General features: G+C 51.6%; 1 protein-coding gene across 1 annotated transcript in view; it reads left to right on the top strand.

Annotated features, from left to right (window-relative positions):
• Positions 1-236: 236 nt before the first annotated feature.
• EPHX1 (epoxide hydrolase 1) overlaps positions 237-16,575 on the top strand; it is a 33,278-nt gene continuing 16,939 nt past the window's right edge. Inside the window, exons 1-2 of the mRNA XM_037510357.2 lie at positions 237-313; positions 15,498-15,685. Coding sequence (XP_037366254.1) covers positions 15,503-15,685 — 183 coding nt within the window. The 5' untranslated portion in view covers positions 237-313; positions 15,498-15,502. The remainder of the gene's footprint in view (positions 314-15,497; positions 15,686-16,575) is intronic.

Genomic DNA, 16,575 nt, shown 5'->3' with positions numbered 1-16,575 from the left:
ATGCAAGCCTCGGGCTCGTTTCGCTTCTTCCACTGACAAAGCCACTGCACCCGGGTGCTGTCACCCCTCCTAAACCCCGGCTGGGGCTCGGTACCTGGGCGGGCGGGCCGCCCCCCGAGCCGCGGCCTCCCCAGGCGGAGGTGGAGCCTGCGGGGGGTGTCCCCTCTCCGGGCCCGCCCGCTGGAAGGCCGAGCCTGGGCGGGGTCAGCGCGGGCGACGGAAGGCCCGGCGCGCCGGGGGCGGGAGTGGGAGGCCTCGCGCGTCGCGGTCGGAGCCTGTAGCCTGCGCGCCCGGGAGCCGCGAGCCGAAGACCGTAAGCGCCGGGGGCGCGCGGGGCGTAGCTGCGGGGCCCCGGCGGCGGGGACCGTGCCCCCAGGACGCAGCCGCCGCTCGGGGTCCGCGCGGGCGGGGTGGCGGGCGCTGCCCGGGGGTCACTTCCCGCCGGGCTCACGCCTCTGGGGCCGCCTCCTTCCCTCGCCACCCGCCGTTTCACCCCCGACGGCGCCACCTCGCCGGCCGCTGGCCCGCGGCGCGCTCCTGCAGACCAGAGCAGGCCCGGGGCACCCCGCGCCCCCTTCGCGTGCGCTCGGGCCACCCGTGCCGGGAATTCCGCTTCTGCTCGGCGCCCCCGGAGGGGATTGTTTCCTGGGGTGCCTCTCACGCTAGCTGTGGAATGCGCTTGGCACCAGACCTAAATCCTGCCTCGGGTCTTGTAGGCGAAAATGTGCTTTCGTGCCATCTGTCTGCCGCCCCAGCGAGAAGGGGCCGCTCTGCAGCCGGCGCACAGAGGTGGAAACTTGGGCCCCGGGTTAAGAGTCCGCGGGGTAGTTGAAGCCAAGGAATGTGATCAGTGCGAGGACAGGCCCAGAGGCCCGTTCAGCCGCGCTCGGTGACTGGGGGCCGGTTTTTAGTCCGAGGCTGTGAAGTTGTGCTTCTGGCTCCCACTGGCTCTGGCTCCGTCTGAAGGCTTGGCGGGGCGGGGGCAGAGGGTAGTTCTAGCAGTGTCGATGTGGTACCAGGGCAGGGGTCTAGGGTAGCTCGGCGCGGGTTGCAGAAGAACCCACAGAGACTGAGAGGTTAGAAACAAAGCAAAATTTTATTGAAAGTACTTTCCAAGAGAGGAAAGAGCGGAAGTCAGGTAGACTCTGCGGAAGTCAGTGGCAGTCTGCAAAAGCTTGCAGCTGGGATTTCGTTTTTATATTCGAGTTTCCTTTGCCTTGTTTCCTTTCCTCTTTAAAGATTTATTTATTTATGCATGCAAGAACTGGGGTACAGGCCAGCAGTGTGGGGAGGGTGTGGGGGTGTGTGAGAGGATTCACCAGAGTGGGGAGCAGAACAGGCAGATCTACTGAAATACCCAGCTGAGGGGAGCAGCGGGTGAGACAGGAGAGGTCTCCTGTGCCATGTGGGTAGCTCCCTGGCCAGCAGGCTAGCTAGCTTCACAGTGCTGTGCTGTGCTTAACCCCTTGTGCCGCCAGGGAGGCCCTTGTGGTTTCTTTTCGCTCACTTAGCAAGCGCTGCATTAGCATCTGTTCTTGGAACTGGTTAGGGTGTTCATGGTACTGATGGGGGAAGCTGTGGCATAGCAGATATTGCCAGTGGTTGGGGAGCTGGTAGGGGTGCCAGCCAGTTTAATTTTAAACTTTAACCTCATCAGTTGTAATCCTAATTTTGACTGATGTTTTTTAAGTTTGTGCACCCTGCCCCCTTCCTCTCCACTGTATGAATTTCAGGCTCCGCAAAGCCTGGATCTTCCCCTGGAGCCTCAGTGAGCAGACACCTCTCTTCCTCCCCAGCAGCTGTGTGAGGGCTCTGCAACCAGGATAGAGGTGCAGGGTAAGGGCAACCTATGCATTTGGCATCTCAGCTCCCCATATGGCACCCTCGCCCAGATTTATGAATGGTCGTAGGAAATTGTAGAGAGTGTTGGCATTTATGTCTGTTCCTGTGCCACTCTGCATCCTCCTCTGAATTCATATAATTTAAAATAAACGTTTTCAGGAAGTCACGCCGTTTCAGAAAGTAAAATTGTCTTCTGGTGTGATGGTTTGTTTCCTCCAGGGAGTCAGGGTTTGAGGGTCATTGTGGATACCCCAGTAGGTCCTACTTAGCAAAAAGCTGTGGGAGTGTTCAGTAGTTTTTCTTTCTCCAATTTTCACACCTGGGTGGGCCAAGATGACATCCTCACCTTTCTCTGAGGAAGTGTTGGCAGAACTCAGGGACGGCCCACTATGTGCAGGCTCTGCCCTAAGCACAGGGGCTTAGCAAGAAACATGCTTTCATGGAGTTTAGTTTTGTTGGGAGGAAAGATGAATAATAAAATAAATGTGTACATTAGAAGATGTGTGCCACGGAGAAAAAGAAAGCACTGAAGAAGGAAAAGGAGTGTCAGGTGAAAGGACAAGCCCTCACTAAGAGGTGACTTTGAATAATCCTGAGGAATAAAGAAGTGTCAGCTTCTATCTGGAGTGACTGTGCACCAGGCTGAGGAGAGAGCAAGTGCAAAGGCCCTGTGGTAGGAGTATATGCCCAGCACAGATGAGCTGTATGTCTGTATGTGCTGTGTGTGGGCAAATTGTCATCATTGTTCTTCAGTGTGAGTGGCCAATTGGGTAAACTGAACTGGCCCAGGATGAGAGCAAGAAGACTCCAAACTTTCTGCTCCTCCCCGCCCACCCCCTTCCAGGAAAGGAAAGACTTTCACAGAAAATAACCGCTCAAAAAAGCAACCATACACTCCAACTGCATGCTCTCTGTGGGGTCCCACCTGACTCTCAGCTATTCCTTAAGCACAGTGACTGGTCCCAGCCTTTGGAAGCGGGATGTCTGTGGCAGACAACTAAAATGAGGACTCTTTGGGCCAAGAGACCTTTAGAGAAAGGGCACCCAGCCATTGGATGGGAGTGGAGTGCCTCTCCCATTCTTCTATGATGACCTGATATGACCTGATTCTAAATCCAGCACCAGATGGAACTTAGGGAGCCCCCATGTCACCAATGCACAATAGCCTTTCACCCACATACGAGCCCAACAAGCCTCATGCTTAGTGACTGCTCCCATGGGATCTGGGTATAGTCTTCCACGTCCTGGCTTAGGACCAGACATGTGAGGGCAGGGGCTGCCAGGGCTCCACTGTTCCCTTCTGCCAAGATACACAGAGACATGGAACACAGCTGGGCTTACAAAATATAGGAGGGTGAGTGTGAGCTGGTCACAACTGCTGCACACCCAGTGGAGGTTGGAGTGGGTGTAGATAGCACAGGTACGGGATGACCTAAGGAGCCTCCAGAATCTCATGGCTCAGAACCCACCTCTGAGAGGGCCCTCGATGCTGCCATTAGTGATCCATTCCTTTGAGAGCTAATACAGTCATATGGAAAGAGAAATGGTCTAGAAGCCAATTCTAGATGTGGCTAAAAGAAGACATGGCTCATGTCCCAGCTCTGCCATTAATGTGCCCCCTCCCTGGACCTCATTCATAAAATGAGGAGTTGGACTATTCAAACTGTAAAAACTCCTTGCTGCTCTAATATGTGATGATTCCATAGGTAAGAAGCCTAAAAGGAGCTTAAGCAAAGGAAATATGTAGGTGAGGAGCTGTCTGTTTGGATGAGGCCTGGGTGGTCCTTGCAGGGACCACTGAGGGCAGTTTCTAACAGGCTGCAGGCCCTAACTCCAGGCTGTGGGGGGCAAAGCTTCACACAGAGGTCAAGGATGCAGGGTTGAGGCAGAGGTGTTACTACCCAGCCCAGCAGGCCTCCCAGGATTACCTGTGGGCTGCCTAGGGGGGGGGGGGGGGAGCTGGTGGGGAGGTTGCAGCAGGGAGAAGGCACTCCAACAGCTCCCCAAATCTTAGCCAAGGATCCAACCACTCTACTTCCCCAAGGAGATAGGAATGCTGGGCAGTCTAGGAAGAGCCCCTGAACCAAGGCGGGATCTGTGCCATCCGACATTGGTTATATAACTAAACACATGATTGTGCAAACCAAGTTCAAACTGAAGCAGCCTCCTCTGCCGTGAATGTTTACTTTCCTGTGGGTGGTCATAGTTCACCCTTTTTCACCAGAGAGCAGCTGTTTTCAGTCTCCACAGTCAGGCCTACAGCATTCCTCCCGATGGGCCCAAAGACCTGGAGTGCCCCCTGGGCCCTTTATCTGTCTCTTTCCTTTTGTTGCATAGAGGTGGGGAGGGGGGCACTGCTCTTAAGAGGTGTCAATTTAGTGTTGTTAGCTGCTGCAAAGCCTGGGTTCTTTGAAGTCTAGTTGAAAACACTTGCATTGGGTGGGGATGTGGTGGGGGTGTGGGGGGGAGCGGGGGTTCTTCTCTATGAGAAGCTCAAAGATTTTCCAGAAGATTCTGTAATTCATCCACAAATGGGGACCATAAACCTTGTAGGTCAGGAACAGGAGTTTTTGCTGCCATTAACATCTGGGACAATTGCTACACAGTGGTTGCATTTGCATTCAGATGTCTTCTCAGCACTTATACTTAGATTAACTCAAACTCAGTTAACTAAACAACTGAGCCTCTCAGCTTTGTTTATAAATCTCTTTAAAGCAGAAGAAAGTACCCCTTACTTTCCCGGGGTTATTGTAGTACATGAGAGGATATGTTTTGGTTTGGCTTGACCACCCACAGGAAAGTAAACATTCACAGCAGGAGAGGCTGCTTCAGTTTGAACTTGGTTTGCACAATCTGTTGTGTTTAGTTATATAACCAAGTCAGGATGGCACAGACCCTGCCTTGGTTCGGGAGCCCTTCCTTGGGGAAGTAGAGTGGCTGGATCTTTGGCCAAGTTTTGGTTCCCTCTTGGGGGAGCTGTTTGGGGTATCTTCTCCCTGAGACTGTCTCCCCAGTTTACCCACACAGCCCCTCTGTGTGTCACGATCCTGGGCTGCCTCCTGGGAGGCTGTGGTGCCCACACACATACCGATGCCGTGGAAAGTTCCCAGCCTTCTGCCTTGGGCCCATCTATCTGGCTTTTCCCCAGCTGTGACTGGCACTGTGAGCCCTTGAGGGCTTTAGGAAGCCAATGACCAAAAGCAAGATGCCCACATGCATCTGTGAAGCTTGGAAAGAGCCACACTGGGCTTCTCCGAGAGGCCAGGGAGCACCCTTCCCCAAAGTCCCCAAGGACCACCAGCTCTGGTGGTCACCCCCACAGCTTAGCCTGGGACTTGGCTTTCCCTGAGGAATGAGCAACCTTCGTTGCCTTGAGCAGTCGTTTTCCAGTTGTACTCTTCTTGTTAGACCTTGAAGTGTTTGGAAAGTAAGAGGAATAGTTTGGTTCCAATGCCAAGCCTCATTATTGGCCCATATAGTGGCAAGGGCAACTTAAGAAAGTCAGACTCTCGCTGACTCTGTGGAAGGAAGTGGGTGTATTTTCCTACTCTCTAGTTTTCAGTTTTGGTTTTTTGTTTTTTGGTGTTTTTGTTTTTCCTGTGGCAGGACCCACTTGCTAAGCCAAGCTGTACCTGTGAGGAGACAGGAGCCGGTAGGCCCAGCCACCAGGTGGGGGAAGGTGGCCGGCCAGCCTCTGTGTCTCTTCCCACAGACGCAGGGCTGCTCTCAGGAACCCAGCAATACTCCTCAAGATGGAACATCATCTTAATTTCGGAATTACCCCCAGCACCTTTAGAAATGTTTTTAGTCTTTAGTCTAAAGACTAAAGTCTTTAGTCTTTAGTGTTTTTGGAATAAAAAGGATAAAGACATTGTCACAAGCACACTAACCCTTGCCCGCATACCAACAACACAAAATACTCCTTTGAATTCTGACACTGATCCTTAGGGCTGCTCTACAAGAAACACACAGCCCCTTTCACTACCTTCCAGACAAAAAAACCAGCTCAGGTTACTCAGCTAACAATGCTGTCCTATTACATACCTCTGAGGAAGCTTCTGGCCCAGGGAGCACACTGTGAGGAAAAGCAGATTTAGGGAGAGGAGGGAGGGACAGAGTGGGGTTAACAGTGGGAAGGAAATCAAAGAGGTGTTTTCCATGGCCCACCCCTTTTATCCCCTGAAACTGAAGTCTTCCTATTCAGAAAATGCTGTGTACTAAAATTCCACAGAGAATAATGCTTTTTCCTCATAGGCAGTGAACTGTGCTCCACTTGGGTGTGTGTTTTCCCTGGTCATTTAGAACCAATGGAAAGTTTGACAGTTCTTATTTTAATTGGCAGAACATGAGATGAGGCAGTGCCTCAAACAAAACTCCTTAGCATGAACGTGTGAACGCTTCCACGGGCAGAGAATCTGGTCCCTCCCTGTATTATGTAACTTAAAGCTTGTGTGGAAGAGTGTGGGGGTTGGGGGGCCGGGTAGAGGGGAGCATCCCAACTTAAAATCTATGAAAGTAGCCACCCACTCTGTAACTTGCTCAGGGCTGGCGGGCTCTCCCTATGGTCCTCCCCTTCACCCTGCCAGACCCTCCATGGCAGGTGCCCAGAGCTGAGCGCCCTCTGCTTCTCCCAGACCATGGGAGCTGGCACTTCCCTTGGGTGCTGGCACTTCCTGTCGTCTAGCCACACACTGGCCTGGTGTGAGAGTCTTCCCTGGAATCTCTGCTCTTCCCTCTTACAAGGATCACTTCTTAACTCCCCATCTGGTTCGGGTGGCACATCCTCAGGGAAGTGCCCTTCAGCATCAGGCTAGTCCCCTCTCCCCCACCTTCAGTGTCCTCAGGTATTAAAAACAAAGTTCCTATGAAAGCACTTCCATGTGCCACTTTACCAGAGTTAGCTCTCAAATTCTCCCAACTGGTAAGGGAGGTACGTTCTTTTCCCATGTTACAGATGGGAACACTGAGGCCTGGAGAAGTGCAGTCCTTGGCTGAGCTCATGGGACTGGCAAGTGGCAAGTGATTCAGAGCAGCCATCGGTCCGGCTGGCTCCTGACTCTCTAAATGCCCATCAGACCAGCAGCCGCAAATTGTATTCTATTTGCACAGGCATGTATACGAAGTAGTTCAGGTGGGAGACAATGCTCCAAGGCAGATAGATGGTGATGTCCCCTCGCTTGGGCCCCAGAACAGGGCTCCTCCAAAAAGGCAGTTCCCCTCCCCCAGGCACACTGTTTTTACTTGTCTTGTTCTTTGTTTTTGCCTTCAAACTGCATTTTTCCTTTCCCTTGGGTGCTGGCTCTAGGCTGTTCTCCCAGGGTTTGGCTTGAGGTCTTGCAGGGACATAAACAAGGCCTTTGACTCAGGGCATAGTGTTCCGCTCAGCCCAGCTTGCCTGCATTTGGCCTCGCCCATCCTGAGTCCCTGGTGGCCACTGGGGTCCAGGGACAATGGCTGTGGGTGGAGAGGCCGGCCAAATGCTGGGCTGTGCAGTTGGACCGTGCTCCCCCCAGATTTTTCCCCACCCACCTTGGGCCAGCCTCCACTCCGGGTGGTCTCAGCTACAGTCAATGGGCCTGGGAGTTTCAGGATCACTGCTGGGAAGCCCTTAGGAGCCCCATGGCTTGGGCTGCTATCAACAGTGTTGGTGGCTGGAATGTTCCCATTCGGCGTTGCCTTGGCAGGCTGACCCCGGAATGAAAAGGAATCCATCTGTATCTCCCTTTCCTCTGGATGTGCTGTTCCTTTCGCCTTCCCCCAGGGAGGAGGCAAGGAGGCGAGAGAAGTGCACAGACCCTTGCGATCCACCCTCCTCTTTGGCTTGGCATGTGATGGGTACACAATGCACTCCTTCTGCCCCCAAGGAACACTTCCTCCAGAAGGAGCACCAGGTGTGCGAGTCTGAGTGACTGTCAGCAGAGCAAGGGAGGTCTTCTCACGTGGACATCAGAGCTGGGCCCTCCCAGCAGGCGCAGGGCTTTGTCTACCTCTCAGCCTCTGTTCTTGAAGAACAATTGGGCATTTGCCCTGCAAATAATGCACTTCGCCCAAGGGGCCTAAGTCCTGAGTCGGAGTTAGGTGGCTCCTTTCTGTGATTTAAGGAGCATTTTCTGATTGTGAGGTTCTTCCCACCTGCCTGGGTATGTGGGAGTCTTGGAGAGCAGGCTGGCAGGATCTCCCCTACCCCTCTCATGTAGTTCAACAAGATCCTGAATCTTATCCTCAGGGTCCTCAATATTTGCAATGCGCCAGGATACTGATGCTTCAGCCTTCTTTGGGGGAGAAACTTGCAGTTGTGCCACCTGCCAGCTACGCAGCCTGCATCTTTTCCCGCATCTTCTGGTCTCTCTCTACAAACCTAGCTGAGAAGTAGGTCATATATCATTCCTCAGAGAATTTAGCCATCCTTTTGTTCAAAAGTACTGACAATTTTCTACTCTGTTATTCAAAGAATTTTAAAGTTCATTTATTCAGAAAATATTTATGTGATTTATGTATTTTTATATTTCCTATTGAGGAAATATTTCCAGTGTCCCATAAATGCCAGGTGGTGGAGACACAGAGAGAGGCAGCGAAAGCAGACATTGTCTCCACCCTCAAGGAGCTTCCTGCCAGGGAGGGAGGCTGACATGTCACACAACCTCACAGACAAATGTGATGCTGACAAGGACTAGGCAGGAGAGGTGCACTGTGCTTAAATACAGAGGCCAGAGGCTACCCAGAGGAGGGACCCTTGATGTGAATCCCAAAAGCAGGAGATAAGGAGCTGAGAAGGGAGGAGCATTGCAGAGAGAGGGACAAGCATTAGCAAAACCTTGTAGGAGGGAATGCAGTAAGCACAGAGGACTGATGGAGATTGGGGGTGAGGCAGAAGCCCAGGGAGAGGGCGAGAGGGCAGCAGAGACCACCCATGCTTTTATGTCCACATTAACCAAATGTTGTTTTGTCCAGCAGAAAGCTGTAAGGGCTTTTGCATGGGGTGTGATATGTCAGATTTACATTCCCAAAACATTACCCTGACTGTAGAGTTGGAGGCCAGGGGGAGCCATAGCAGACATGAGCAGGCTAGACCAGGGGCTTTGCTGTGGTCCAGGGACAACACAGGAATTTGGGGGTAAACTCTAATTATAGATGCCAGCAGGCACCTCAGCAGGCACAGAGTGGGCACCCTCATTTTGTACTGTATTACTTCTGAATGTTTCATAGGGTCTCCCAAACTGATGTCGATGTTTTGAAGTAGTTAGAATGTTTTCTACACCAGCAGGAGCTGACCACACTGAAGAGATAAATACAGCTCTCCTTGGAAATATCAATGTTTAGAAAACAGAATTCTGACTCGAATGCTGAGAACATTTTTTTTCTGTCTCAGGACAGATAGAAAAGTGGAGCACAGATGACACCAGGGACATGTCTTGCAAAAGCTGACAGCCAAAGATGCACATTGCCTTATGCCTTCCTTCATGTCCCCAAGTCATGTTCTTGGTGAGCACATGGGGGAGGACAGCAGACACTCCCGGATCTCACTTGCCTATGCCATATACCTCCTTGCTTCCAGCTTGTTTATGTGCATACAGGCTTTCGGGGGCCCCTGGGACATGGACTAAATAATCTGATAAGCGCAGAGACTTCTCTGGATTTTTATTCTCTTCCAGAATGAAGTTTCTGAGTGAATTAAGAGAAAAGAACACACTTTGGCTAAATAACTTCCAAGAGCAGGAAAAGCAAAGGGAACACACATTCCAAGGTGGGAAAAAGCCACAGTTGCCCAGGTCTAGCTCTCCGATCAACAGGCAGTTGCACTCTCTCCTGGCTCTGTGGCCTTCCCTGACAAATGATAGAAAGTGCACAGAGCATGCCCCTAAAACACTGCAGGTGACTCAGACAAGGAGCTCATAGCAGTGGGGAGACTTTAGGGTGGGCAGGAACACATGCCACTTGGGAGTGGGGGGAGCAGGGATGATTCATGGAAGAGATTTTCCTGGCCCCTAAAAATGGGAGAGCAGGGTTTTGACATGGAAAATGGATGATGTCCTGGGCTTTGGTGGTCTGGGGAAAGAGATGCAGCCTAGAGTGGCTGAGGCTGCAGAGTAAGCATGCCTTGTGTGTCTAGCTTTGAGTTTAGACTGCAGCTTGCAGGGTGTGGGAAGGTGAGGTTATGAAGCGTGTCCAAGTTCCCCCTCCTAGGAAGAGAGTTGGTAAAATCTGAGAGTTGTGCTGCCAAGCCTTTGGAGCATTCACTTCAAATTTCTTGAGAGATCTTGGACACCATGAAGCCAGAGTAGTGGATCCACCCTTCCCCATAGAATTATAACCTGAAGGGCAACTTGGGGATCCAGTTCTTCATGGGAGCAGTTTATCTGTGTGGGCAGAGTCTCTGGGATTCTCTGCTTGCCTGTTATCTGGGAGGTGGCATGTGCTCTTTGCCTTTCTCGAACTTGCCAGAAAGGCTACAGTCCCTCCACTTTGGGCACAGGTGTTTGTAGGGGATAGGAAGGACACTGAGCAGGTTTTCTATGATCCAGCAGACCGGGTAAAGGAGGAGAGAGTCCTGGAGCCGTCGGTGGCTTTCTATTGGTATTTACCGGGTACACAGCAGGCAAGGGTGCTGGGGGGCTGGGAGGCCTACAAGTCTTCACTCTGTCTGGGCTCTCTGGCATTCTCTGGTGGTCTTTGCTTCTGCTCATGGTTCTTCTTTCGTTCTGCTTCTCTGCTTCTCCTGCTTCTCCGTGACACCGTCCTTGAAAGCCCAGTCTCAGCCCAGGTGAATCCCATCTACCTATGCCCACACCCAGGTGCCCGCCATCAGGCATGCATTCAGGACCGCAAGGATCCATCATCTATTCTGATAGCGGGAGGGCAGAAAAGCCTGATACTTTTACCTTACCCAACAGTGTTCATTCAATAATTGTTTGTGGGATCCTTGTCTGCCAAAACTGGTGTGGTGCTCACTGGGATACCCTGGGGAGCAAGACAGATAGCCCAGCCCTCCTAGAGCTCGTCTAAAACTGAGATCCTCCAAGTATGTAGCAGCAGCACTTGTGAACTTGTTAGAAATGCAAATTCACGGCCCTACACCAGAGTCCTAGATCAGAAACTCAGTTTAACAAGCCCTCCAGGTGATTCTAACATATCCTAAAGTTGAACCACTGAGCATGGGTTTGCACCTCAGGGCAATGCCCGCCCATCCCCCACCCTCCCACGGAACATTTGGCAAAGTCTGGAGACATTTTTGGAGGTCATAACTGGGTGAGAGAGAGAGGTTACTATTGGCTTCGAGTTGGTAGAGGTCAGGGACACTGCTAAACACTCCACAGTGCACACGGGAGCCCCCATAGCAAAGAATTATGTGGTTCAAGATGTCAGCTGCCGCATCCTGAGCAATCCTGTCCCAGTGCAGTTGTGATGGGGGCAGGAAATGCAATGATTCTTTTCTCCCTTTATTCCTGGGGTGAGTCATTACCCCTTTGGGCCTCAGTTTCTTCAGCTGTAAAGTGTTGGGCTGAGGGCTTTCTAGCTTGGCTGTTCAGTAACTCCAATCTAGGGACTTTTTGGCAGGTGGTTGGGCTGATGTAAGCTTTTTCTTCCTTTTAGTTGTCGAAGGAGAAAAACCCTGATGAGGCTAAGCTAAAATAAGGGTATGTATTGGGGTCTCAGATTTGCAAACCAGGAAGCACAAACTCTGGTGATCAGCCCACATTGTGTCCCACAGTGATCTTTAAGAGGGTGATGGGGGTGGGGGGATGAGAATGAAAGGGAAAAGGAGAGAACTGTAAAAATTAGGGTTGGTTATAGATTACATTTCTTACAGTTCACGGGCTTTTAGTTAAAATGCCCTTGGTTACTATGGGGAGAAGAACCAAAAAAAAGTATCTTTGTACAATTTTCAAAGACCATGTCTAACTGGAAACCAGCTCTTGCTAGTCACTAAGTATTTTTTAGTAAAAATTAAAAGTTGAGTAAAATGGAGAATGGGCACAAGATGGAGTCAAAGTTGAGTCAGCCTGACCCTTTTCCCACGGCCAAGTGGCCCGGAGCCCCTGTTAGGGACGGGAGGGCTCTGTCATCTGCCTAGTTATCTGCCTCCCAGCCCAGGCCGGCTGCTGCCAGAGTTTAGCTGGCCTTGGGTTTCCTGTGGAGAGTCCTCCCCTGGCCACAAGGATGCTGCCCCGGGAGCAGGCCCAGGGGAGGGAAGAGCCACTAGTGGGCTCCACGCCCTCACCTCCTTAGTCCAGGGAGCTGGGCCAGTCTCCTGAATCTCACACTTACACTTTCCTCATACTCTAAATCAAGCAGCCTCCCTGGCAAAGGAGCTCGGAGGCCTGAGAACCCCTGCCTGCTGGGGGCTGTGTCTGGGGTGTGTGGCAGTAATCTGGGGCTTAGGGGCGGGGTCAAGCCGAAGTTGGGTGTGGGCACCTGGGCTCTCATTGGTCGGGCTCCGAGGCCTCCTCTTTCCAGGGCTCGCTGACCCGTCCACTCCTTCAGCCCAGAACCGCTGCCCCTCCTGTGCCAGGAAGCGGGGAGGTCATGTTTATTTCAGGGAGAGTTGTGCAGGCGTGGGAGCCAGCGTGGGTCAGCGGTTTCAGTTTCTGTGCGGTTGTGGCTTGCCTGGGCTCTGGGGTCCAGAGAATCCGTGTAAAGGCTTGAAGCTGAAAACAGATGCGGAGGGGAGACTGTGGAGGGGCGTGCAACATGTCCAGTGATTGGGAATGAATGCTTTGGCTGCACAGCCTAGTGCTCACAGTTGCGGTGTTATTTGGGGCAAGGCTCTTGCCTACTCCTAATTCTTTCCTTAAATCAGTGGAAAGGAAAGTCAGGCTGGATGAAGTTAGGCTCCTGGCATTTACCGTGGTTTATCACATGCCTTGAAAGCCCACTTGCAATCATCAACACCCAGTTACACCAGCCAACCGTACTGCCTGTGCATTTAATACCCACTATTAAATAAAGGACAGTTACTAGGCAGCGTATTAATGCATTCAGTAAAGCCTGCTTTGTTATCTGAGATTACACCTGTCCTTGACCCATGTTCTAATGTTCCCATTATCTTAATTTCCCCTTCAATCTATTGCTTTGCCCCTGGCCTTCACTTATAATGCCTTGAGCAGTGCTGGTGTAGGCCATCATTTTGGCCTAGGCCTGGATTCCCTGTGTTTAGATAGGACTCCTAACCCTGATCACTCAGCACTCTGTCTCTGGGTCAGCCTAGTTTTGCTGCTTGAAGTCCAGGCGAGATAACCACACTGAGCGAACAATAGTATCAGCTGAGTTGTCAAGATCACACATTGTGAAAAAGCTGTAGGAAGCAGGGGCAGGCTGGCAGCCCGCCCTGCCCCTCCTTGTGGGCCCCTAGAATGTAGCTATGGGAAGGTAGTCAAAGGGCAAGAAGAAGAGCCCGTACGACAGGTGAAAGCACTGGGACAGATCTACCCAGAAGAGGGAACGTTGTGCATTTGTGTCCCAGAGCAAGGTGACAGCAGTGCTCTTGGCCTCTGTGAGGTAAGAAGGGGGGTTTTATAAAGCTCTCTTGGGAGGTTGAGAAGGTTTATGCCTCTTGATTGTTTATTAAACTCCCTTGACAACACTCCTTTGACAACATTGTGCAAAATTTGTCTTATTTGCTTCCACTGAGTACACTGCTTGCATAAATATTAGCAGAATACCTTGCTGTACCAAGTTTCATGTGGGCACTGGGGGCAGGGCAGGGACCAGGACACAGTACTTGCCTTCCCAAGCTCCAGATGATCGTGGTGCTGCCACCTGCTGCTGCTGCCAAGGGCAGCCCTACTCTCTGCCTCCACACCTTCCACAGCCCCACCATGGGCGCCACAGTCCCTAAAGATTGTCTTCAGATATGGCAGAATCCAGTAGCTGGCTCTTCTCCATCTTCTCAAATGGGTAGGATTTCCTGGCAAGGACAGAGAGTCTCTCTGGAATTGGAAGAAGAGTGTGCACATGTTTTCTTCTGAGCTTAAACTAGGAGGGATCATCTCCAGCCATCCCCTGCCTGTTTTTAACTGTAGGCGTGCCTATGGCCACACCCCATCCACTTGCTAACTCATGAAGGACCATGTGCTGTGTGCTTGGGATTAATATATGGATGCCATGACCTGTCCTTGGGCTGGGGCAGAGCAAAGGAGGACATACCAACTGCTACATCTCCAACTGAGAGGGCAGAGATCTTCTGTATGGCACAGCGAAGATTATTGTCCGTTGAGTGAATGAGAACATGAGTCACTTCAGGGCTGCCATAATCTAAATAATCTAAATTTGGGTGATGAGGGCTCTGGTTCTGGGAAGGAGGCTGGGAATGGAGGTACCTTGGTCTGAGTGGCATTAGGACTGACAGTGGACAGGTATGAAGGAAGCATCAGAGGCAACTCCGGGGACTGAGTGTGGGAGCTGGGAGGGCAGCAAGGGGCAGGGAGTTGATGCCAGTGGACCTGTGTCAGGAAACCCCATTTCTGGGCCACCATGGGGGAGATTTCAAGAACTGGCACCTTGTGGCCCAGTTCTCAGCTTAGAGGGGCAGCTCTCGGCAGGAACAAATCTCAGGAACTCGACAAGCTGCTAGCAGGATCTTGCAGTGAATAGAGGGCATGTGGGGATGGGTTTCCAAGCTGGGACTTCCCCTGCCTCAGTTTCTGGAACAGAGTCGGGGTGGCATTGGGGAGTCTTGCCTGGTCTTGGACGTGATATTCTCACCTCCAGGTGAGTCCTAACGATACCGCAGCTCTGGCGTGAGGCCTGTGTCCTTATTCATGCACATATCTCCCCACATGAGCTTTCTTCAGGTTACTTCCCTGGGAATTTGGAAGGTGAACAGCTAGATAACAATGCCCAGCCAGTGGCTTCCTGATATTGGTTTGCAGGAACTAAGCCCTTCTTTCTTCCCGTTCTGTGAAAAAATAGGGGAGTCGACAAATGGGGGATTAAAACAGCTGAATTTATGTGAAATGTGAAACTGAAAGTAGATTAGTGGTTGCTTAGGGCAGGGTGGGGTGGGGCGAGAAAGGGTGTAGCTAAAGGGACGGGGTTTCCCTTTGTGATAATGGGAATGTTCTAAAATAGTAGTGAGAGTTTGTGTGTCTGAATATACCCAAAGCCACCGGCTTGTACATTTGAAATGGGTGAATTCTGTTCAGAATTACTTCTCAAGAAGGTCATTAAAAGACAGCTGAGATGTGTGGTCACGTTAGGGCTGACCTCCAGTGTTTCAGATTTCCCCCGACCCCCAACCCTTGCTCCTGAGGACAGGCCCCTCTCAGAGGGACACATCTAGGGGCAACAGTCCTATACCTGAGAAGAAGAAGTTGGTCCTCACCTCTTGGGGAAAGGGCATGAAGGAGATAGAGAGAAGCTTCTGGAGCATAAGCCCCTCAGAGAAACAAGTCCTCAAAATTCTAGCCACTAATACCCAAAGTTGTGCTGAAGCCAGCCTGGGTTCACATTTCACCAATTTGATGAATGAATTTCATTGCTAAGTAGGGGAGTGAGTTTTGCCTCTTTTTATTTTGTTTTCCAATTTTTCTATATTGTGTATTTTTCAGATCAAAAGTACATAAAATCAGCGGTTGGGTGGGAGAGAAGTTGGGGATTTGGCATCTCTGGCCAGTGGGTGGTCTCTGTGGCTGATGCCTACCCCCCACCCCTTACAGGAACCATGTGGCTAGAAATTCTTCTCGCCTCCGTGCTGAGCTTTGTCATCTACTGGTTCGTCTCTCGGGACAAGGAGGAAACTTTGCCACTTGAAGATGGGTGGTGGGGGCCTGGGGTGAGGCCCACAGCCAAAGAGGATGAGAGTATTCGCCCTTTCAAGGTGGAAACATCGGACGAGGAGCTCAATGTAAGGCACCTTCCTGGGTAGGGCTGAGCCTACCTGGGGAGGGCAGGGAAGCCTCTGGTTGTTTCTAGGGGTCTGGAGTCGGGACTGGAAGGGGACTGGGCTCGGAAATTAGTCCCTCTTGGGAGTATTTTTCTGTGTGCCTGTGTGCCAGTGGGAACTGGGCAGGTGTGGGTTGCTGCAAAGAGGCCCAGGTTGCCCTCCCTGTCCCTTCTGCTCCTTTCTCTCCAGTATGCCCCTGCCTTCCCCTAACCAAGGCCCTGAAGTTTCCAGGGCAGGAAAACAGGTGCCAGTTAGACCCAGTTACATGTGTTAAAGGTCACAGTAGGCAGCTGATTTCACCTCCTTTGTGCCCCACCTAAAACCTTTGGAGTAAGTTTATAGGAGAAAGTGAGCAGGCCCTAGTGAGGGCCTGGGCAGAGATCCTGTGTGAGAAAGCAAGTTGAGGGGGACATAAAATGCTGAAGCACAGAGAAGGCAGGGGCCATCAGGTCTTAGCACCTACTGTGTGCAGCCATTTGTGGTCACATTCAGCCCTTCCATAATTCTGTCACAAGGACTGTTCTCATCTTAGAGATGTAGAACTGAAGCTCAGAGAGGTGAAGCAATTGGTCCAAAGTGACTGAGACAATAAGCAGACTCGGGTCTAACTCCAAAGCTGCTGTCCTCACCTCCCTAGGGAAGGACATGAGTGGTGGACTGGGCTGAGCTGAGAGGTCAGCCTCACCCCAGAAGAAGGAGGAGGAGCTAGACCCACCCAGGGCCAGGCGGGTAGGTGGGGCTGGTTGTCTCTCTCCATTCAAATTTTCACTGCGTAGATATTGGAACACCTACTGTGTGCAGACACTGTGCTGGGTGCTTCAAAGAAAAATGGTCATCTCTTCCTTTAAATA

Source organism: Talpa occidentalis, unplaced genomic scaffold, assembly GCF_014898055.3.
Source record: "Talpa occidentalis isolate TD23 unplaced genomic scaffold, MPIMG_talOcc4v2.1 talOcc4.14, whole genome shotgun sequence".
Taxonomy (NCBI): Eukaryota; Metazoa; Chordata; class Mammalia; order Eulipotyphla; family Talpidae; genus Talpa; species Talpa occidentalis.
The sequence above is the reverse complement of the archived record's forward strand: the minus strand, read 5'-3'. Positions and strand labels throughout refer to the sequence as shown.